The sequence below is a fragment of the Salminus brasiliensis genome, chromosome 2, assembly GCF_030463535.1.
Source record: "Salminus brasiliensis chromosome 2, fSalBra1.hap2, whole genome shotgun sequence".
In the NCBI taxonomy this organism is placed as follows: Eukaryota; Metazoa; Chordata; class Actinopteri; order Characiformes; family Bryconidae; genus Salminus; species Salminus brasiliensis.
In genome coordinates this window covers 47,368,223-47,391,867 of record NC_132879.1, presented here as the reverse complement: position 1 = coordinate 47,391,867, position 23,645 = coordinate 47,368,223, and the positions used below count along the sequence as shown (strand labels likewise).

Genomic DNA, 23,645 nt, shown 5'->3' with positions numbered 1-23,645 from the left:
AGTTAAACCAACACACTGATCCTGACTCCGGATCAGCGGTGAAACGGCACGAAACGAGCAGCATCGCTTACATGACACCTCACCGAGCCAATCCAGGGCAGCCACGATTTGGCCGTGTGAAATCGGACATGTAAAGCAGCGATTGGTCGCAACTGGCCGCGGATCGTTCTGTGATTGGTGGCGAGGTGTGCGTGGGGAGCTGCGATTGGTCGGCTTCACCCGGTCACCTCCTCCAAACCAAGACTCTCATAAAGCCGTCTTCTCCCTTTCTGCCTCCACAACCCAGGAGCTCACCGGGCAGCTGGAGTGTGTAGCGTGGGTCGGAGAAGCCCTTATCTATAAGTGTAGTCTGCTTCAAATTGGTTAGTTTCCAGAATGAAGCGGTTATGGATTATAGGGCTCGTCTGTGCCCTGCTTGTCTTCAGTAAGTATGGTCTTAATATTGGCGTTGCTGGACGTAGCTAGCATGATATCAGCAGTGTGGTAGAAGCTACGCCTTGAACTTGAGAAAGCTTAGTGCAGGTTCAGCACTGACGGTAACTGCGGCCGTTTAATTTTAGTTAGCTCACGTTATTATTTGCGTGTTAATATTAATATAGCTAGAGGTTATGTCGGAGAGGCTCGCTTTCTGAAGGGAATGGCTTAAGCTAGCTCTGTAGCTTGAGGAAACGATGGGTGCAGAATGAGCTGACCTGCATGTGCTTCTGGAAGTTTCCTCAGAAATGCTGGCTGGCTGGCTAGAGGTGTGCATCCCAAGCTGTTATCCCCACTGTTATTCAAGCAAGTGTGTAATATTAGCTTTAAATATACCATAAATGTTGTTTACAAGTTTACTAGCCAGCCACCCAGCGGCTTCGCTAGAAATGTGCTTCGTTAGCTAGCTAGTGCTAGCTGGTCTGAAAATACAAGGAAGAGAAGTGGGGAGACCATTATCCTAACGCTAGCGACGTTAGCTACCTCAGATGCATCGTGGCCTAGCTTACAGTTAAAGGGGTCCAGCTAGCTAACTTCACATCAGTTAGTGCTTCAGGGCCACTTCTGTCTTCCCTGGCCTGAAAACTCCTTCAGGTTTTCATCAGTTGGAGGATGGACAGCAGATTTCACACGTAGAAGCAAGTACCTACCAAAGCTTTACACTGACTGACTGGTTCTGATGCTTGCAAAACAGTTCATTACTCCCTCATGCTTCTATTAATGCATAGAGCTGTAAGTAATTTAGCTAGCTAATTTTATACCTACAGCATTTGACATTTAACCAGTGGTGCTTTAGGTGTTAACCACTGACCAGCATTAGCTTGATGTGGTGGCTTTGGCTCTGCCTTATGCTCCTGAAACCTCTTGCATTCATTTTTATAATTTTTGTTTTGTTGTTGTTCTCCTGTTTTGTTATAGCATCTGTTAAGGCAGAGGATGAAATTGACGTTGATGGCACAGTTGAGGATGATCTGGGCAAAAGCAGAGATGGATCTCGGACAGATGATGAAGTTGTTCAGAGGTTTGTGGTTTGGACTTTTGAAATTTGATTAGTGATAAAACATCTCAGTTGAATTGACAGTGTAAGAGCAATGTTCCTTTAACCCCTCTTCCCAAAGACTTAACCATTCGTCTTTGGCTTTTTCTATTTTTTATTATATTCAACCATTTAAGTTACCTTTTTTAAGGCTTTACACCACACTTGGGCATTTAAACCTGTTTAATTGTATCTGTATGTCCTGATGATGCATTAACTTTGAGTTTGCTCAGTCTCCTAATTAGATTCTGTGTTTCTTTAGGGAGGAAGAGGCCATTCAGCTAGATGGACTGAATGCAGCACAAATTAAGGAAATCCGGGAAAAATCTGAAAAACATGCCTTCCAGGCGGAAGTAAACCGAATGATGAAGCTGATCATCAACTCTCTGTACAAGAACAAGGAGGTGAGCCATCCTGCTTGTCTTTACTGTTGAGCCAAGCCTTCAATGGTGGTTGTGTGGCTTCTGCAAGTTGCTCGTCATTACTTACTCTTCTGTGTTTCTTTTCCCCTAAAGATCTTTTTGAGGGAACTGATCTCAAATGCATCCGATGCCCTGGATAAGATCAGGTTGCTATCCCTGACCAACGATGATGCACTCGCTGGAAATGAGGAGTTGACCGTTAAGATCAAGGTTTGTTTGAAACTAGTGCACTAATAATCCAGTTCTCATGACTGCTTTAGACTACCATAAGGATGTACGAATGGAAACCTGAAAGTGAGAGAGCAGATTTGGGCCTTACATTTGCATTGTAAATGAGTGCATGCATGAAGCCACTGACACTCCTCTACCAGTTAGTTTGTAGCATGCGGGGGAATTAACCACGATTTTTCTCTCTCTCCCAGGCGGACAAGGAGAAGAATATGCTTCACGTCACGGACACTGGTATTGGCATGACCAAGGAGGAGCTGGTGAAGAACCTGGGCACCATTGCCAAGTCTGGCACCAGTGAGTTCCTTAACAAGATGACAGAGATGCAGTCAGAGGGCCAGTCCACCTCTGAGCTTATTGGCCAGTTTGGTGTGGGCTTCTACTCTGCTTTCCTGGTTGCCGACAAGGTCATTGTCACATCCAAGCACAACAACGGCACACAGCACATCTGGGAGTCTGACTCAAACGAGTTTTCGGTTATCGAGGACCCACGTGGCAACACTCTGGGCAGAGGAACCACAATCACGTAAGCTATTTGTCCACTGGTCATTTTTAAACATCTGTAAACTAAATATTACTCTTGCTAAAACTAAAGCATTCCTTGTGCTTAAATACTTTTTAGTCTGGTCCTGAAAGAAGAAGCCTCAGACTACCTTGAGCTGGAGACCATCAAGAATCTTGTGAGGAAGTACTCGCAGTTCATCAACTTCCCCATCTATGTGTGGAGCAGCAAGGTCAGATATGCTGTGATTAAGGCAAATATAATATAAGCTTGAATAGTAATATTCTCCCAATGACCTGTAAGCTTACAGCTGCTTTTCTTCATCAGACTGAGACAGTTGAGGAGCCCATAGATGAAGAGGAAGCAGAACCAGAGGCAGACAAGGACACAACTGAGGAAGAGGCTGAGGTGGAGGAAGAGGAGGAGGAGAAGGACAAACCCAAGACCAAGAAGGTAAACCCTTCACCGGTGTCTGACATCTAAATGCTAGTTGTATTGGGGCTCATTCATTCAAAGCTTTTTTTATAGTAGAAATGTTGATCTAGGATCTGTTTGTCAGTAATGTCATAAAAGAGGAATCCTAAGTGAACATTCCTACTTTGAGAAGCTTTGTGAATACAGGCTTTGATGTTGTAATCTTGAGATTTATGGAACTGCTCTTATTCTCTTAAGGTGGAGAAGACTGTGTGGGACTGGGAACTGATGAACGACATCAAGCCCATTTGGCAGAGGCCTGCTAAGGAGGTGGAGGAGGATGAGTACAAAGCATTCTACAAGACCTTTTCAAGGGTGTGTCTCACATGGCCAGTGAATTTAACATGGCACACGATGCTTTAAACAGATTATGGCATTTTTAAGATGGTCTGACTCGTGCCCTTTTGTTATACAGGACACTGAGGAACCTTTGAGCCATATCCATTTCACTGCTGAAGGAGAGGTTACCTTCAAGTCCATCCTCTTTGTCCCTGCCAGTGCTCCCAGGGGCCTGTTTGATGAGTATGGGTCCAAGAAGAACGACTTCATCAAGGTATCATGTGATGTTGACCTAAATTGCAGTCTGTATTTGGAGGAAAGAATATTAAGAACTGTTGTGTTCCGTTCATCTGAGTAACTTACAATTTTCTCTGTTATAGCTGTTTGTACGTAGAGTCTTCATCACTGATGACTTCCATGATATGATGCCCAAATATCTGAACTTCATCAAGGGAGTGGTAAGTGCTGTAGCCTGTCTCTGCATAATCCTACAAGTGCTTAAACTTATTAGGCCCTTTGGGTTAAGCTAAATTTGATCTCTGTCAGGTGGACTCTGACGATCTCCCCCTGAATGTGTCCAGAGAGACTCTGCAGCAACATAAACTTCTGAAGGTAGGCCCTTATGACTGGCTCTGCAAATCCTGCAGATGCTCAATTGAATTTAACCCTATTGTATTCAATGGCCTGCTGTAAATTGTGCGTATTCATTATTCTCAGGTTATCCGCAAGAAACTGGTACGCAAGACCCTGGACATGATCAAGAAAATTGCAGAGGAGCAGTATGATGACAAGTTCTGGAAGGAGTTTGGAACCAACATCAAGCTGGGTGTGATTGAGGACCACTCCAACAGGACCCGTCTGGCTAAGCTGCTGCGCTTCCAGACCTCCCACAGTGAAACTGCACTGTCCAGCCTGGAACATTATGTGGAGAGGATGAAGGAGAAGCAGGATAAGATCTACTTCATGGCTGGAACCAGCAGAAAGGAGGTGAGGGGACTGATGGTACAGCTTGGTTAGCAAAAGAGGGTGGTCTAAAATTGGGTATATTACAATCTCACTGGGTCTTTCAGGGTCACTCCGTCTAGACTGATCATTTAACTTCCCTAATCGTAGTCCTGGGTAACCAGTCTCAGTACCTGAGGAGGTTCTGATGTGCTAGATGAAGGAAAACACTTGTGCTGAGCGTGGGGTTCACAGGACTGGCATTTAGGGAACCTTGGCTTTGGTGTACTCTCAGTTCTGCGCACATATCAATGACTTGTTTGGTGTTCTAGGCTGAGTCCTCTCCCTTTGTGGAGAAGCTGCTGAAAAAGGGTTATGAGGTCATCTACCTGACTGAGCCTGTGGACGAGTACTGCATCCAGGCTCTGCCAGAGTTTGATGGCAAGCGCTTCCAGAATGTTGCCAAGGAGGGTGTGAAGTTTGATGAGAGCGACAAGGCCAAGGAGAAGAGGGAAGCTCTGGAGAAGGAGTTTGAACCCCTGACCACCTGGATGAAGGAAAATGCCCTGAAAGACAAAGTAAGGCCCTGAAGATGGACTAAAGAACAAATTGTGTTGACTGTAACTGTTTCTGGGTTGTAATTCTATGTGAACTGGTTTTTAGAGTGAATGGAAATAAGAGAAATAACTAATGTCATCCTGGTGTAGATTGAGAAGGCAGTGCTGTCCCAGAGGCTAACCAATTCTCCATGTGCACTGGTGGCCAGTCAGTATGGTTGGTCTGGAAACATGGAAAGGATCATGAAGGCTCAAGCCTATCAGACAGGAAAGGACATTTCCACAAAGTAAGTATATTTATTAATTAAAAAGAAAAATTAACATGATTACAAATGGGGGATGCATAGTGATCTTGGAATCCTCAGTAATGGTAGATGGTCACTTGGTGTTAGCGGTTTAGATTTGCTTTTCCAGAGTATAATAAATGCTTTGTGTTTAGATAACTGCATTGCTATGGTAAAATGTGGATGTTTTGTTAAAATTAATGCATTTGCGACCCGAGATTTATTACATGTTATTACCTTAACACTAGTAGCTGTAGTCCCAATTTCCATATTTTGATAATGCAGAAAAACGGATTTACATTGGCTTACAATTCCGAAATCTGTGCATTCCTACTTACAAAATATTGTTAAAGCTAGATAGTGATACATTATCTGATTTTCACTTTCTTATCTGATCTTCAATTTCTTGCTGATTTTCATTTTTCTTCCCCCAGTTATTATGCAAGTCAAAAGAAGACTTTAGAAATCAACCCTAAGCACCCCCTCATTAAAGAGATGCTGAAAAGAGTGACTGTGAGTTGGACTGCTTTCTGTGATGTGATAAGCAGTTAATTTTTAGGATTATCATACTTCCAGGTTTTACTCTTGTGCATTCATTCCTGTGTGTTTACCTACAGGATAACGCAGAAGACCAGACTGCTTCAGATCTGGCAGTGGTCTTGTTTGAGACAGCCACTTTGCGCTCTGGGTATCAGCTGAGCGACACCAAAGCCTATGGCGACAGGATAGAACGCATGCTCAGACTTAGCTTGAACGTCGACCTCGAAGAACAGGTGCGTACAACCTCATGCATACTTGTTTAAGCAAATGCTTAGGGTATTTGGTATGCCTGAACTTTTGTACTCCTGTTTAAAATCCACACACAGGTTGAGGAGGAGCCAGAGGAGGAGCCCGAGGAACCAGCAGAGGATGAGGAAGAACCTCAGGCAGAAGAGGAGACGGAAGAAACGGTGAGTTTTGCTGTGCAGTAGCAGGGCTGTAACACTGTCATTTCATCAAATTACATTTTGCACTCATCTGTGTATGTCCCTTTTCCCTTTTGTGTTTCAGGAGACCACAGACAAAGACGAACTGTGAAACATCTGCAAGCAGGAGAAGGTTTAAGGGTTTGAACTGGGAGACAGAGTGAAGGCTAGATCCACCAAGGCCTATTCTTTCTCTCTGCTGGGGTGGGCTTTAGAGGGGGTGTGACTGGGATTAGGGCTGGGTGGTTTTTTTATAAGGAGCTGCTTTTGTGTTTGGAATTTTTTTTTTTTTTTTTTTTTTTAAACATTCCTCATGACTGTAAATTTGTTAATATTTAACTGACCCGGTTATGGAGTTCTGTCACGTTGAACCATTAAATGTTTCCATAAAGGGACTGCGTGTCTTGCTTTGTTCTGTTGAGTATTTTCAGAGTACATCCTTATGTCAAGATGACCATGTTTACCATTTTTGGCAGCCACAGATGTATTCTGGCTTTCACTTTTATCCCAACCGTGCAATGAAAAACATGCGCGCGCATATATATATATATATATATATATATATATATATATATATATATATATATATATATATATATATATATATATATATATATATATATATATATATATATATATATATATATATATACATGCATGCATATATACACATGCATACATACACACACAGTGGACAGTGAGCTGTAAGCACACGCACCTGGAGAAGTGGGCAGCCATTGCCGCAGTGCCCGGGGAGCAGAGAGGGTGAAGGGCCTTGTTCAAGGGCCGGATTTCAAACCCACAACCTTGTCATTAATAGTCTAGAGCTCTAATCACAGTCACCACTGCCCCAGCACTGTCTTTGCATGTTTTCCTCATGTCTTAGCTCTTCTCTAAGAGCTGCAAGTATTTAATAATTGCTGCCTAATACATCTGCTGAATAAGAATAGGGTCAAGCATCTCCCTCCTCACATGTTGCTGGACCAAATGCAACCTTATTGAACATCCACAGCTGAATCTGTGGAGATGTCTGATGCAAGATGCACCAGTGAATCAACTGACCCCATCTAAAGAATATGAATATTATTACAGATAGTTTTAGTTAAGCAGTTGCAGGAAAGACTGATCAGGTTCTGGTCCCTATTTTAGGTTTTAGAAGAGTGATCTATGGCAAAGAAAGGTTTGAGAGTTATTGCTGTGATATGCCGATATGCTCTTTCACCAAATTTTCATTTGCAAGCATTCGATTTCTACTCATATTGTCCATGAATTTCAGATCCTGTGCTGAGCGCTGATCTCCAAACTCTGAACTCGCTGAACTCTATCAGCTAAGTCAGAAGGGCTAACACTTCATGTCACTGGCAGATGTTCATGACTGAAAGGGTGCAATGTTCTGTTCTGCCTTTTAACTCTGTTATGCCAAATGAAAGCCTCCTTGCAGTGTCTCTGTATTGGAGTCAGAGGTTTTAAATTAAGGGTCTGAATCAAGATTAGCACGGACTTCCATAACGCGCTAAAAGATAAGTGGCACAAAGACTGTTTTAACATGTTGTTCTGAGACATGTCTGGGGTTGGTGGTAGCCAGAGTCTGGGCATTTCAAGCTGGTTAAGATGGTTAATTAGCTTAGATACAGTCATGTGAAAAAGTTAGACACCCCATAAAACCTTTGTCTTTTAAAATATATTTTAACATATGGACATTTGATAATCATTTAAACCAATAAAACTGACAGGTGGTCTCACATGAATGAAGAATTCATCCTAGTGGATCCTATGTTGGAAAGCTCTCCAGGCCCTAGTGCAGAAAAGCAGCCCCAAACCAGGACACTTCCACCTCCACGCCTCACAGTTGATTTGATGTTTTATTGGATGAGTTTGATGGTTTAGCTGGTCTACCAGCAGGACATAATACACCATGCTGGCCCACCAGCTAGAACACACTAATCAACCAGGATGACCAGATCGGGTCATGCTGGTCATGCTGTTCAGACCAGCAAACAATTCGCTTCACAGCACAGAGTATTCTTAGTTTTCTTTTTCAGCAGGGACAGTACATAATCCAGAAGACACTTCTCCACCTCTCCACACAACACTGGACCAAGCTTCAGTCTCAGAAGAAGCCTCTGTCCCCTTTCACATTTCAGGCCGCACCAGCGAGAACTTCCCAGAGGGGTCAGGGATAAACCATTTCTCCCATAGGTCAAGGTGCACACAGGGATAGTGCCAGGGCTTAAAATGGCCGTTCCAGTGAAGCAGGTGTGCCTCCTGGAGGAAAGACTCATCATAGCGGGCATCAGGACTCCATCCTAACAGGAAGCAGAGGAACAGAATGATGTGTAATATGAAAAAGCTGTTTTCAGAACACTGATCTAGACATAAAAACTGAACAAAGTATTAACAAGATGGATGGTATACTGTGCATATGAAGCCCCCAAATATATGTGTGTGTATATATATATATATATATATACACAAACCGGATTCCAAAAAAGTTGGGACACTAAACAAATTGTGAATAAAAACTGAATGCAATGATGTGGAGATGGCAAATGTCAATATTTTATTCGTAATAGAACATAGATGACAGATCAAAAGTTTAATCTGAGTAAATGTTGGGACAAGTAGCAATAAGTGGCTGAAAAAAGGAAATTTAGCATATAACGAACAGCTGGAAGACCAATTAACACTAATTAGGTCAATTGACAACATGATTGGGTATAAAAAGAGCTTCTCAGAGTGTCAGTGTCTCTCTGTTCAGGTTCTAGAACAACATATGCTCCCAACTAGACGTCATCTCTTTCAGGGAAAACCCTGCATTTTTCAACAAGATAATGCCAGACCACATCCTGCAGCAATCACAACATCATGGCTACGCAGGAGAAGGATCCGGGTGCTGAAATGGCCAGCCTGCAGTCCAGATCTTTCACCTATAGAGAACATTTGGCGCATCATAAAGAGGAAGGTGCGACAAAGAAGGCCCAAGACGATTGAACAGTTAGAGGCCTGTATTAGACATGAATAGCCATGAAATTTTGAATCAACATATTTCTTCTTTAAAATGTTACATTTACTCAGATTAAACTTTTGATCTGTCATCTATGTTCTATTACGAATAAGACATTGACATTTGTCATCTCCACATCATTGCATTCAGTTTTTATTCACAATTTGTTTAGTGTCCCAACTTTTTTGGAATCCGGTTTGTATATATATATATAATTAAGAGACCACCCTGCATTATCAGTTTCTATAGTTTTGCTATGTATAGGAAGTGTGTTTAGGGAAATTAACATTTGGGTTGTATTTCATAAACCATGGACAACATTTCCCCTAAATTCCAAATAAAAATATTGCTATTTACAGCATTTATTTGCAGAAATGGCAACTGATCAAATAATGCAAAGAATTTTTTTAAATCATTATAATGCAAAGAAATTATTAAAATAATTATAATGCAAAAATGTTATTATTCAAGTTTACGCAACACAGAACTAATGTTTGAACCCATTGAGACCATCACTATCTTGGCAGGCTCTCCACTAGTCTTTCACATTGCTGTTGGGTGACTTTATGCCCTTTGTAGTATACAAATTCAGGTAACTCAGCTTTGGAATACATGGTCACACATGTACAGATGCAAATGTAAAAACAAAAATAAAGTGGTCTTTTAATTTTTTCTAGAGCTGGATATTGTTGCAAATGTTTCTGAGATCTCAAATTAATTAATTTAAATAATTGTATTCCATCACTCCTCATTACCCTCTCTTGAGATTCTTGTCCCAAGATAATTATCTCTTGCCAATTACGTTTTGATAATTATCTTGAGATACAGTATATAAGGAAACTTAAGTGCATTACCCCCCTCTGTCCTGTAGATGGCACCAAATTGATGATGATAAAAATTCCACAAAAACATAACACATTCACTATTACATTATCTCCCCACGCCCACTGTCTGTGGGAGTGCTGTAAGTTGTGTATCTGTGATTCCATCCTAATGGAAACTGGCCGCCATATAGCATTTTATCATTCAGGACAAACACATTATGCAAGTTAAGGCACTGAACCTAGCTACATTCAGAATGTCCTGGTGTCAGAACATAGTTTTTCAGTATGGCTCAAATTCACAGTACAGATGTGCAGCCTGTTTCATTAATATCTGGACAGAATGATTGACTGTTCACAAACACAGCATTTTTAAGGCACAGAAAGGCTGGAGGAACGTGACATTACCCAGATGTCTGACGTGCCACTTTGGGTCTATTGTTGTGTATCTGTCATGAAACACAATCAGCATTGGAGGAGTGGCCACACCACCTGCCATGGCACTGCTGTACAGGTTCTCCCTAAAATACAAGCAGCAATTAGCAGGTTTTTACATCAGACGATCACAATAGTGTACACTGCATTAATATTGTGCATTTACATTTACAGCTGAGAAGATCATAGGGGTCTCTCTCCTCTCTGTCACAGACATTCACACCACACGCTGCACCCGTAAAGCCATCAGCATTGTGAAGGACCCCACTCATCCCTCACATGGACTTTTTTCACTGCTGCCGTCTGGCAGAAGATCATCTGTGCTGTCACTGCACGGTTCTGCAATAGCTTTGTCCCACAAGCAGTCAGACTTTTAAACAGAAGAGACTCAACTAAAAAAAGAAAGGCATGAATCCAGAAATTTTGGGACCGGAAGGTCAGCAGTTCAATCCCCTGGACCGGAAGGAAGCTGGGGGTGGGCGGTGTAAGGTATTATGGCTGTCTCCTCCCTCAACATTCACAGCTGAGGTGCCCTCAAGCAAGACATCTGACCCCCAGTTGCTCCCCAGGTGCTGCGGAGGCTGTCCATCTGGATGTGTGTAATCTGGATGTGTGTGTGTGTTTACTATCATGGATGGGTTAAATGTGGAAGTTGAATTCCATTGTACCGCTGTGCTATAGCTGTAAAGTGTACTTCTAATTCTAAGGGGATTTTGTTAGCTGTGTGTTTCTTCCTTTGGGGTTTGAGTAGTTTCAGCATGTTCGTCCTAAGTAAAGTGGAAACAGCTCAGCTTAACCTTTTAAATATATCAACACATTTATTAGGAACTCACTTGAAATTAATGCTCATCCATTTCTCAAGCTGCTTGGTGATCTTCTGCTTTTTCCATTCCTCAACATCAGCCACAAACACCCCTGGGTTAAAGGAACAGTCACTGGGGTTTATGCCCAGGTCCCTGACCTTCTGCTTCCGGTAGTCCAGAAAACCCATGTAGGTTGTCTGAAAGAAAGAAGAGAGATGTTTGGCTCTTTCAATCTCAGGGTCCCTCTGTAGCAAAACTGAAGCCAGCGTCTGACTCATTATCCCAGCAGCCCACACTCAAATCTGTCTCACAGCACCATTGATGGTGAAGAACATACACTCACTATGAAGTTTTTGAGGAATTTCCGTCATGCAGTTATTTAATCAGCCACTCTTGTGCAAGATCCTAAGACTGACCTTGGGAAGCCCTGCCTTGAAGAGACCTGCTTATGGCACAATCCTAATTGGTGGGGTTGAAGCATCCATTACCTCTTCAAATTGTAACTTTACTCACTTGCATGCCTACACTGCGCACCATCTCATGAGTGGACGGCAGGTCACAATCTGATGCAAATGCAGCCGCATGGCCTGGCTCCAGCTTGATATTATACAGCTCCTGGATGTCTCCTGTGGGTTCCAGTTTGTAACATACATTCATTGCCTTAGTTGTTGTCACCAGAGGCATCAAAAGTGATGCCAGTAAATGACTTTCTGGGTGAGTGTGTTGATAGGGAGAGACATACCCTGCACAATGACATCATCATCCAGGTAAACGATTCTCCTGTGATCGCTGATGTCGAGCAGCGGCAAATAGAATCTTACAAAGTTCAGCTGCAACAGAAATAAGACAGAGATGCAGCAAGGGAATAAAGGCAGGGCATGACAAAGGGAATACAGGCTGTTATTTAGTTTGTAGTGGAGCAGTGCTTACAGGATGAAGCAGGTCTGGTCTGGATGAATCCGGTTTCACCTTGCCTTTCAGTACCATGGGATTGAACTCCAGAATCTTATACCTGATCTCTTTCAGCTTGGTTTTCTCAATGTACGGCCTGCTTAAAACCACCAGGAAGACATGAGGACAAGGAACAGCAGGCATCTCGAATGATCAGAAAACATTCCCAACAACAAGTTCTCGAATTTGCTTAATAGTTTCAGGAAATAATTTCAAGACAGTGTACGAAGCTCTAGATTTGCATCATTAGCTTCTGAGATACATAGGCCTGTGCAGACGTGTTGGCATACTTGCTTAAATTACATTCTATAACAGCTCTTAGTGAAAATAAGTTTATGATAAAAAAAGGTACGGTGTTATACACTATGTCCAAATGTTTGTGGACAGCTATTCTAATAAATGCATTAAGTTCCTTAGGGTTGCACCCATTACTGACAAAGATGTGCAAATACACACCCACACAGAGGTGTACTGCCAATAGAAAAGAACTCTCTGAAGCAGAAGATAAGCATAAACCTACTGGCATCATGCCTAATGCCAGGTGTAGGCTAGAGTGGTATAAAGCCCCCACAGCATTGAGCTGTGGATCAGAGGAACTGTGTTCTCTAAAATCATGTCTCTCCATCATTCCATTCCAGAGTTAGGGAAAAGTTGGGGCGAGTCAAAAATGGTTCTTTTATGTCATCGCTCAAACATCTTTATTTTTTCATTAGGAGGAGGAGGTGAGTAGGCATGTTTGCAGCAGATGTAGAGATGGTCTGATATAATTATATATATTTTTTTCTAATTTTGCCACATTTACCCGGTTTGGAAGGCCAATTACATTACATTACATTTATGGCATTTAGCAGACGCTCTTATCCAGAGCGACTTACAAGGTTACTCGTATTGCAGAGGTGGGCCAATGTAGTGTTAGGAGTCTTGCCCAAGGACTCTTATTGGTGTAGCACAGCATAGTCACCCAGACCGGGAATCGAACCCTGGTCTCCCACATGGTGTTGTTGTAACTCAATGGCAGGTGGTGGTGTTATCTGTTGCGCCACACCAACCACAATTACCCAATTCTGGTTCATGTGAACTTTCCCTGCCCTCACAACTAGGCTGAAGACTAGCACGTCTCATCTGACACCTGTGAAGGCAGCCAGAGCCTCTTATGGAACTGCTGCTAATGCAGCACTGCCAGGCATCCAGCATGCTTAGAAGAAAGCATGGCTCCCCAGCTCCCACAGAAGCCTGTGCTGACCAACATCACAACAGGAGTGATGTGAGGAGGAAGTGCCATCAACCCACTTCTGAGAAAGCAAGGCCAATTGTGCTCTCTCTCTGACTCCGGCTGCTGATGACCATTAGCATGACCCAGGAAACGATCCAGCAATCCTCTGAACATAGTGGCAGCGCCTTTAGTCCACTGGACATTTTTTTTCATTCTTTTATTTTCAGTCCAATTTAACATAGATTATCTTGTGAGAACAAAACTGGACCTTGTTAAAATGTCTCATCTCTCTAAGCCATTCATTTGCCCAGTCTTTTCAATTACTGTGGCTGGACAGTGTCACACAATCTGTAACAACTACCCCTACGTCACTTCATTCAGATAAGCTGTCTGGTCGGACAGAGGAAAAAAATGTCTGACCCATTCATAATCATGTGTGTGGTCTTGATGTAATAACTGTCCAAATTCAAGGTTAGCTGTGAGTGTACTGCACCTTATCAGTCTGATGGCATCTCGCAGGGTCACTATGTAGAAGAACACGCTAGCCTGAGTGTTGCTGTAGACACTATTGATTGTTGCCATGGCTGCTCCGACACGTTCCTCAGACGCACAGATGAGCACGGGGATGTCCGTCTCCACCTCAGATTCAGTCCCACCCTCAACAACATGCTTTAGGGCTTGATGCTCAAGACCTGCAGCACATTGGCAAAAGAGCATTAGAAACAACATGGATCTTCATTTAATTCAGACTGACCTCTGTGTGTCTCTGCCTCCTTGTATTGTTGTCCCTTGTTTAACTGACCAAATGACCTAAAGCAGCGCTCACCCACTCTGTAGAGCCAGCATCCTAAATCTAACCTCATTCAGCCTTAATAATTACTTAAAAATTAGATGGAAGGCAGTAATTAGATGGATCAGGTGGGATAGAGTATGGTTTGAGCTAATTTATTGCACAGTTACCCCAGAGTTCATGAATAACTTTTTGAATAACATGCTATTTGCAATTTATTCTCAAAGGCAGGGTGAACAATTATTATATAAACTGTACAAACAGATAGAAAACTGAGAAATAGAGAACTGAGTTGAAAATGCTGGAGTATGCCTTTAACATACCTATTACAGTACCACTTTTGAAAATTCAAATAAATATTATGCTAAATAATTTATGTATAATTTATATTATACACAAAAAATAATTTTATGTGTATAATAAAAATTATTATAGTTTTTTGCTATTATTAGACAGTCAAAAGTGCCTGTAGTTGCAAAATGACATATATGCAGAAAAAATACTATACAGTTCATACATGATTGTCTCCTTACCCTGAATTTAGTCAGTCGACCAAGACATGTTTAGGGTTCTTGAACAGTTTAGTTTGTACCACAACAGTGTGGCTAATGTAGGGAACAAGTAACAGAAGTTTACAGCCAATCAATGAATTAGCAGTGTGTCAACTGCACGCTCCAAGTAATCTCCAGTGAAGTGGTTTCTGACTGTGGTTTCAGACAGTAAAACAGTAGGTTCTGAAGTCTGAAAAGTCCATGTTTATAGAACAGCATGTCATACAGTGCCAGAAAGCACATCAACAAGTCCACTGTAGAGTTTCCTGAAATGCTGTACAGGTACCTGAGTGGTTTGCTGGTAGACGTGCTTTAAACATCTTGCTGTAAAGGACAGCCAAGGTCATCAGGATCAGCAACATGAGCAGCACTCGATTAACTGTAACATAGAAAGCAGGAATGAAAGGAATTGCAGTGTTAGACGTGTGGCTTGCTCAGATCACTATAGTCCCAGCAAAGCAGTCCATAGACTATGTTGGGTTTCCCCAATTTACCCACTAAGGTCCAGTGTGGCTGCAGGTTTTCAACCCAACCAATCACAATCATGCCTGCATCTACTTGTTTAATCTAGTCATTTTAGTCTACAAACAACTGATCACAAAATCTGCAACCAAACCCTCTGTTTATGGACAGGACTGGACACTCTTGAATGTTCTAGCCCAGAACCACAAGAGGTCACTGTACAACTGGTTCTACAAAAGCGAGGCCTGGCCAGGGGTCAGCATAACAGGGTTGTCATAATGGGGAAACCACTGCAGCTCTTAGGGGATTTAAACATATATAGGGCAGACACAACTGGGGAGAGTGTTTCCTGTAATATGAGCAGTATGTGGTTCATGTCTATTTGACCAGTAAACTTTAGTTTAGGAGTTTCCCTTTTCCTGAATAGCATTTAGTCTTTTAATAGTGGTACCTTACATGAATTACTTTAAATCACGCATATAATTTATGACTGGATTTCCAAAAGCCATAATGTTAAAGATGACAAATATTTTCTTTTTGTTTTCACCACTTCAAAACAGCAGAATGACCCGAAGCTAAATTATGGGCACCCTAGGTGGTCAGTACTTAGTAATACCCTTGTAAACACAGCTTTTGTAGGCAGCAAAGAGTCTTTAAGTTCTTGTTCGGGGGATTTTGATCTGTTCTTCTTGTAAAAGGCTTCTAGCTCTGTGAGATTCTTGGGCTGTGTTGCTGCACCGGTCTATCCACAGTATATTTCTGATGAAGTCTGGATTTTGATACTATGACGGCCACTTAAAAGAGGTGTGCACCTCTTGTGGTGTAGTTCATTGTGGATTTTGAGGTGTATTAAGGATCATTATCCTGCTGTGTAAGTCATCCGCTTTTCATCTTCAGCTTTATTTGACAGACAGTGTAATGTGCGCCATTCAGAATCTGCTGGTATTTAAGTCCACTTTTCCATCTACCATGAAATGTTGCCCGTGCCACTGGCTGCCACACAAGCTCAATGCATGATCGATCCACCCTTGTGCTTAACAGTTCTAAAGGTGTTCCTTTCATAAATTTCTGCACTATTCTTTCTTCAAATATAGAAAGTTTTCTTTATTTAATCACTCTTTCTTGTTCCATAACTCTTTTTTAATACCCTTGATTTCAAAAGAAACAATGAAAGAGCAGGCGTCCCAAAACATTTGTCCATGTAGTGTATAAAATAAGTTTTTATTCCTAATGTCAAACAACAGTATATACTCTATAGTATATAAACTATATCTGCATTTGCTGCAGAGTGAACTGTGGCAAATGTGTGCCAGGGGTGTGAAAAGAACAAATCTGGCAGTCAGAATCACCTGCTACACGAAAAATAAACATCTGCTTCTCCTATCAGACGTCTTCTGGGAGCATGACTAATTCAACCAAGTTAAACTGTTTCTCTGCCTTTAGTGAACACAGCCAATGCTCTATGTTTAAACAGAGTCATCAATCTCCCGCGCAGGTGCTCTTGCCTCTGAGCCAGCAGTGTAATGGTGTGTGCCGCAGGTATACAGTGTATATATACACACTTCTAAGGAGACTGATTAACCAGGGGTGAGCTGTGACTATTAGACCCAGGTGTTCAGTCCGGACCATAAATGTCAAAACCCAGTCGATAAATCAGGGAGAAAACACCTCTGTGATAACACTATTTTCTGCTAATCATCCTGTGGGATTCCAGTAGTATTTTAGTCCTAACTAACGGCAGCGCACTGCAACTTTCCCTTGGCTATGCTAGATTACACACAGATGAGTTAAAGCTTGTGAAATACATTGCAAATGTTTTATTTATTGCTGAGAGCAGGCATTAACATTAACAGTTTTACAGTGATTCACAGAGCTGCTGTGTTCCATACGTACAAACTGTATCAGGCCTTTCCTGAAGGCCCAATAAGCCCAGGAGGTTCCCCTCATCTTAGTGTATCCAGAGATGCATTGGTGCCTGTGCAATCTGTGAGCGATAGGTCTGTTTTGACCTTTATGACTGGGAATAAAGAAGTCACATCCGTCTAATCCCAAGACATATAACCAGCACATCCTTTTCTGTGTAAGAATCTTTTCAATAATTTGAGAAGATTTCAGCTTTCAGACTTTCATTTTAATAAATGCACTTAATATCTCTCAATGCATGATAAGGGCTTATATTATACTGTATTGAGCTTACACTGATTGCCCTTTGGTTATAAAGTATATAGGGTAATAGTGTATGTTGCCAGTGTATGGATGCAGTAACCGTGTTGGGGTAGGGGTTCTTACGAAGGCACAGTATACCCACCCATCCAGCCCGCTCTCCACCAATGACCCCATTTGCTTAGTCCACAGATAAATATTTGTAATACTGACTAACATTTACCATTTAGGTTTAGACAGTACAGCTCAGGGCAGTGATTCTCAAACAAGAGGCCAGAGAAACTAATCTCAAAGGTATAACATAATGCGTGTGTGTGAATCTGAGAACTTCCTGAAATGCATCTAACCTCCTTTCTCTCTGCTTTGTTTTCGACTACAGCTGCCAAGACTGGCACAATCACTTAACACAGATGCCGACACACACATGCAGACACATACACACAAACCCTGCACGCATTCCAGACCAGGAGGAGAGCGCAATACCGTGGTGGGAGTTTTATCTACCCAGTGTCGGCTCTTGAAGCATGGCAGCTGTCTTTGAGCAGGCCTCAAAACTGCAACTCCTATCGTCTCAAATTTCATGCATCGAGTAAACCCTCGCCAGACTCCGTAAACCCTTTTGGCTTGGGTCGGAGTCCGTGATTCAGAAAAACCGGGAGAGATTGGGTGAACTCATCCGTCGCCAGTGTTAACTGGCTCTCTGCTTTAGAACGTTATCCTGCGGACCTGCAATCTAAAAGTGCATTGTTGTATCAAAACCTTTATAGTTTTTGTTTATTTTAACACTTTTGAAATGGAAATATATTTTATGACATTAACATAACAACTAATAACTCTAATAATTCAATTTCCCTGTTTTTATTATTTTTACTTCATCTGGGCATCTGGAATATGGTATATGGAGAGATGGACAGAGGACAGAAAGGGTCCAACAGGCTCTTACTTTTAATGAAGCTCTTTATTTTCCATAAATAATCTGTTCATTTTTTAATAATAAATAAAATGCAACCCTGGAAATCGCATAAAAATATGTGCACACCATTAATTAACATACATTAAAGATCATCTGTTACACCCCTGAGGTCTTAATGAAGTGTCTGTGATATGCTTTGGTCAAAATACAACAAGGAGCAACCACCTCCCACCCCCACCCTTTACATTACTCCTCTCTGCTACACAAATTCTTAGACTTCTAGTGTATTCTCATTTGTTCCTGTTTGCACTGGCTAGTGAGCATTTACTTCACCTTGAGTTCACATCTTTTCCTCTCCCCTGCTCACTCATTCGCTGGTTTCCATGTAAATAAAGCTATTCTCTTTTTTAAAACAGACTTGATTTATGATTTTAGTTGCCAGACTTGACTTACTAAGACAATATTATATACATTCATCAATGTATTTATTTCTTTATCTCTCAGCTGTAATCTGCTGCCCCTGCCTTTCTAGCCTTTTTATGTTTCCAGCTACACAAATCAGAAAATATGCAGTTTGCTTTGCTTTGTTTTTTTTGGCGGCCGAAAAACATTTTCACGACCTGACAGAGCTTCTCAGATGTTGGTAAAATTTCAAAGAGACAGCTTTTTCACGGTTTCTGGGGTGGTAGATTCCCCAGATATCCCAATGTATGTGCACAAACAAAAGAAAAAGAATGTTACCATTCCAGAGAGACAAAATGCCTCAAAGACCCTTGGGTTATTACACAGGGGACACACAGCACACACAAGAAGAATGAGCACACACTCAGCAAAACAAGACGAGTCCATCAAACACTACTTACTTTTCTTCAATAGGGCCATGGTTCAGTCTCATACATCTGTAAGGAGAGAGCAACAATATCAGTCATTCAAGTCAATTCAATCATTATTCCACTGTAATCAAGCAGTCATGCCCACTTTCTACGAACGGGCCCCGTCTGATCATAATTAGGTGCTTCACCTTGATAACTGGTGGTTGACTTTATTAACTGCCATGTATCTAAACTACTACCAATCCATCATCAGCCTGACTCAGCCGCATCATGATGTATCATGCCCATTGTGCACCTTTAGCAGTCTCAGAGTCCCTCGTGTCCCTGCACACATGTGGAACTGCTTTGGAGGAGTCTTACAGCCCTTCCTTCCCGTTGGCATTCTTCACTGCGCCTCTATCTCTGGCTTGCAAATATCCATTCCAGTTCAAATCTCTCCCTCTCTTTTTCCCTCTCTGGAGAAGCGCCTCATCTCCGCCGTGGCGTCTCAGCGGGAAATAAACATATGACTCTCTTTCTGGCCTTTTTAAGGACAGAGAGGCCGACTGCACCAAACAAAAGCAGTGTGAAGGCGTATTCATTTGGCACGGCCTACTGCTTGCTGAGCAAGAAAACGAAAAGTTGTGATTCAGTCTAGCAAGTATAGGAGCTGACCTAACAGCCAGCAAAGCAAAGTTGGAAACGCATTCATTAAAGCAGGTTTGGGCACTATAAACTTTAATTGTTCTTGAAACAGCATTCATGGCTGTTGGGTTTCTTCTGCTGTAATTCCCAAATAGGTCCTAAAAATGTCCACCAACATGGCTTGAATCCACGATTGTCTTTGCAGAACTGTGTGCTGATGATTGTGCCATGGTCAAACAGTTTTCACAAGAATCTCACACAAAAAAATAACCACATTTCCAGACCTTGGTCAGCACGAGTCAAACTTTTACATTAGCCCATGCTTTAGGATGAATGTAGTACACATATGAACTGGAGAACAGTACTGTCCAGTGACTCTTTCTGAAAAATAGTCAGACCAACCCATGTCTTACCCATGAAGCACAGCTGCTCATGCCTGCACATTTCTTTTTGGAGCAGCAGGTTTTTGTAAAGAGTTTGAGCTCAGCTCATGTAATGAGCTTACCTTAACCCTGTAAACAGCCTATGGCCTGCCCTCAGGACAAAAGTGTTATTACAAGCATCTATTACCAGAGAATAGCCCCACCAGATTGCACAGAAGTCCCTGCAGCTACTGGAAAACACACCTTAGTGTGTAATAAGCCTTGCTGCATTAAGGGGGTAAAGGGGAAATCCAGTTGTCCTAAATATCTGCATAATTGAAGCTTTCAGATGTGAACAAAGTCAATCATAGGGTTTTGGTGTGAAATGCTCTGTTCTGAAGAAACTTACCAAGTTAGAATGTTTCACAGTGGTGGTAAATAGAACCAGATGTAATGGTGATGTAAAAGCTACATCAGTGGTTACAATACTCTGCCTAATGCCTAAGACTGTGTTTAACGACAGATGATAGAGCTGTTGCTGTTTCTGTTCATGGTGGCAAGTGTTGTGAAGCAAAAAAGACCATGAAGAAAATCTTTTTGGCAGATTTCCTCTTATTTTACCCTCATCAATATTACATATAAAACACAGAAGGTGTGTGTAGTCCACTGGTGGCTTTGGATAGTAAATAAAATGGCTATATTTGAGCTGTAGACATTATGACCCATGTTCCTATCATCACTACCACATGATATGACATGATACATTTCTCTACAATGAACCATACCACATCAAACCTTTCAGACATAAATTATGTTCAGGATCATGCAATCAACAATAAACAATCCATAAACAATCCACAAGTCTGTATAATAAAACAATACCATTTAAGAGTCGTGTGGATGTCTGATATCTACTTTGAAAGAACAGCAGCATCGCAAACTGACCAATATGTTTTAGAGCATCAGCAAGTTTTTAGTTTTTAGCTTAGAATCTCTACTTACGTACTAGAATAAGCTAAGAGCAGCTAGACAGTGAAACTCTACTGAACAACGTTGTAACTTTATAAGACAAATCTAAATAAATCATAATTTAGAGCAGTGTGTTGACGGGGGCTCTTACTTTTAATGAAGCTCTTTATTATCCATAAATAATCTGTTCATTTTTTAATAATAAATAAAATGCAACCCTGGAAATTGCATAAAAATATGTGCACACCATTAATTAACATACATTAAAGATCATCTGTTACACCCCTGAGGTCTTAATGAAGTGTCTGTGATATGCTTTGGTCAAAATACAACAAGGAGCAACCACCTCCCACCCCCACCCTTTACATTACTCCTCTCTGCTACACAAATTCTTAGACTTCTAGTGTATTCTCATTTGTTCCTGTTTGCACTGGCTAGTGAGCATTTACTTCACCTTGAGTTCACATCTTTTCCTCTCCCCTGCTCACTCATTCGCTGGTTTCCATGTAAATAAAGTTATTCTCTTTTTTAAAACAGACTTGATTTATGATTTTAGTTGCCAGACTTGACTTACTAAGACAATATTATATACATTCATCAATGTATTTATTTCTTTATGTCTCAGCTGTAATCTGCTGCCCCTGCCTTTCTAGCCTTTTTATGTTTCCAGCTACACAAATCAGAAAATATGCAGTTTGCTTTGCTTTGTTTTTTTTGGCGGCCGAAAAACATTTTCACGACCTGACAGAGCTTCTCAGTGTGTTGACGGGGGCTTTTGCCCTTTTTCCAACGTCCAACTTTACATTTTCCCTTAAAAATTATTTACTATAGCTTTCAATAATTCATACATCACCATTATCTAAAGAAAACCTAAACACAATTTATGATTTTTAAAATGTATGTATTTTTTTTTTTACATTACATTAAGGTCTAAACTACATGTCAAAGAAAGTAATATTTTAAAGTGTTACAAATGTAATTTGTAAGCTTTGCTACACAGTGATTAATTTTAATTTCTACATTAAAATAAATGTAAGCTGACCACCATATAATTCAACAGTCATTTCCCTTTGAGTTGCACAATTTAATGAATTAAAAAATGAATTTATTTATTTGTGCTTTATAATGATATGTAAACAATATCATAAAAATGCACTCCTAGCCACTCCCAGTCCATACAGTCCATATTTCGTCGCTGTCCAATGAAAAACATGTATCTCATGTCGCATTTCTATTGGTCCAAAACGGGCAAACATGGGGATCCAAGGTTTTCATTGGACAGCAGTGATTTCCTTATACTGTTCTCCATCATTCGGAAAACAGCAGTTTAGCTCCGCCTATTCCCTCTGACGTTACAAAGAGTGTTTCAGCCCGCCAGCCAATCAGAACAGAGCTCATATGCATATACTAGTTTTAAGGACACACTAAGAGTAAAAACAGTCTGCTTCGTTTTTTTAACACAAAGAGAGGTCGGGAATGGCCCTGAGATCATATATTGGCCTCAGGAAAAAAAGAAAACGCAGGCTATGGGGTCTTTAATGCAACCAGAGTTCAGTGTACCTCTGTTTCACACAGGATGACAGTGGGCTGATGTCGTCTTGCTGTTCCTTTGGAGGTTTTCCAGTGTGTTGGGATAAACGTCCCCTTTATGTAAACCTCCCCAAAGTAAGCAGACCTGATGAAGCCTCCATGCCCTTGTTCGACTTTCTACGAAAGCACAGGAAACCGGGTCGAACAAGGCAGCTATCGCCTCACGGTGAGTCAGTGGGTAAAGTAAAGTACCCGAGCCTGAGAGAAAAGGGTGGTCTTACCTCCAGCATATTTCCACTCAGTCAATCCGCTTTAGTCCAGTTAGCAGACTCGGCAGGAGAGCAGTTTCAGGACTCTCGGATGTAATTGTAGTTCATATAAAGGCATTTAGGCGAGCAGCAGCGGCAGCAGCAGCTACTCAGCTTCGTTAATAGCTCTCAGTAAAGCTCTCAGAGTCCAGCTGCGGGTGCCCCCCAACCCCACCCCACCTTCTCCCAGCCCCGCTCTCTTGCTCATTCTCCCTGGCCATATGTGCTCCGTCCATCCTGCTCAACTGGGGCGAGTAGCCCACTCTACTAATCTTCATTTTTATGACACGTTTTGTTTTAACTGCACACAGGAGAAAGCCCACCGTCCCCAAATCCATTTACTCAGCGTGTAAACACAGATAGGGGACAGATCCGTTTCAGGGTACTGCAGTCCTCCAGAGGAAAGTTCCCACCAGGTTGGATAGATGTGTTTACATCAGATTTGACCAGGAAGAGACAACAAGAGAAGATATCTTATCCTGGGTGGTCTCTCGTTTACCCAGACTCATGGTCAGTACAGCTGGGTCCATAAGTATTTGGACAGTGATTGTTTTTGAACACAGTGGATTCAAGATGTGATTAAAGTGTTGAATTTTTAGAGGTTTAACAAATATTTTGCATTTCAGTCATTTCTACAATCCCTCCGTTTTCACAGGTTCTACAGTAAATAGTGAAACTGGTTATTTCTAATACTTGTATGTAAACCCTTTGAAGTCGATGGCTGCCTGAAGTCTGGGACCTCCTTCCCTG

General features: G+C 41.6%; 2 protein-coding genes across 3 annotated transcripts; one reads left to right on the top strand and one right to left on the bottom strand.

Annotated features, from left to right (window-relative positions):
* Positions 1-280: 280 nt before the first annotated feature.
* On the top strand, positions 281-6,558 carry hsp90b1 (heat shock protein 90, beta (grp94), member 1). Its single transcript, XM_072673017.1, has 18 exons — positions 281-424; positions 1,393-1,495; positions 1,773-1,914; positions 2,026-2,142; positions 2,355-2,686; positions 2,783-2,894; positions 2,990-3,115; positions 3,335-3,451; positions 3,552-3,689; positions 3,796-3,873; positions 3,962-4,027; positions 4,133-4,402; positions 4,690-4,935; positions 5,065-5,201; positions 5,633-5,711; positions 5,816-5,971; positions 6,065-6,148; positions 6,249-6,558. Exons 1-18 carry the CDS (start codon positions 376-378, stop codon positions 6,273-6,275), a joined length of 2,379 nt encoding a protein of 792 aa, XP_072529118.1. The 5' UTR covers positions 281-375; the 3' UTR covers positions 6,276-6,558.
* A 1,439-nt stretch (positions 6,559-7,997) lies between these two features.
* Positions 7,998-23,054, bottom strand: glt8d2 (glycosyltransferase 8 domain containing 2). 2 transcript variants are annotated; one of them, XM_072673940.1, is made up of 10 exons: positions 22,869-23,054; positions 19,133-19,168; positions 15,018-15,110; positions 13,884-14,082; positions 12,157-12,274; positions 11,969-12,056; positions 11,740-11,852; positions 11,257-11,423; positions 10,397-10,509; positions 7,998-8,469 (listed from the first exon to the last, which is right to left on the bottom strand). In XM_072673940.1, exons 2-10 carry the CDS (start codon positions 19,149-19,151, stop codon positions 8,297-8,299), a joined length of 1,083 nt encoding a protein of 360 aa, XP_072530041.1. In that variant the 5' UTR covers positions 19,152-19,168; positions 22,869-23,054; the 3' UTR covers positions 7,998-8,296. The 2 variants fall into 2 exon arrangements, with proteins under 2 accessions (XP_072530041.1, XP_072530042.1); XM_072673941.1 differs by lacking the exon at positions 22,869-23,054 and adding an exon at positions 22,618-22,790.
* Positions 23,055-23,645: the final 591 nt, after the last annotated feature.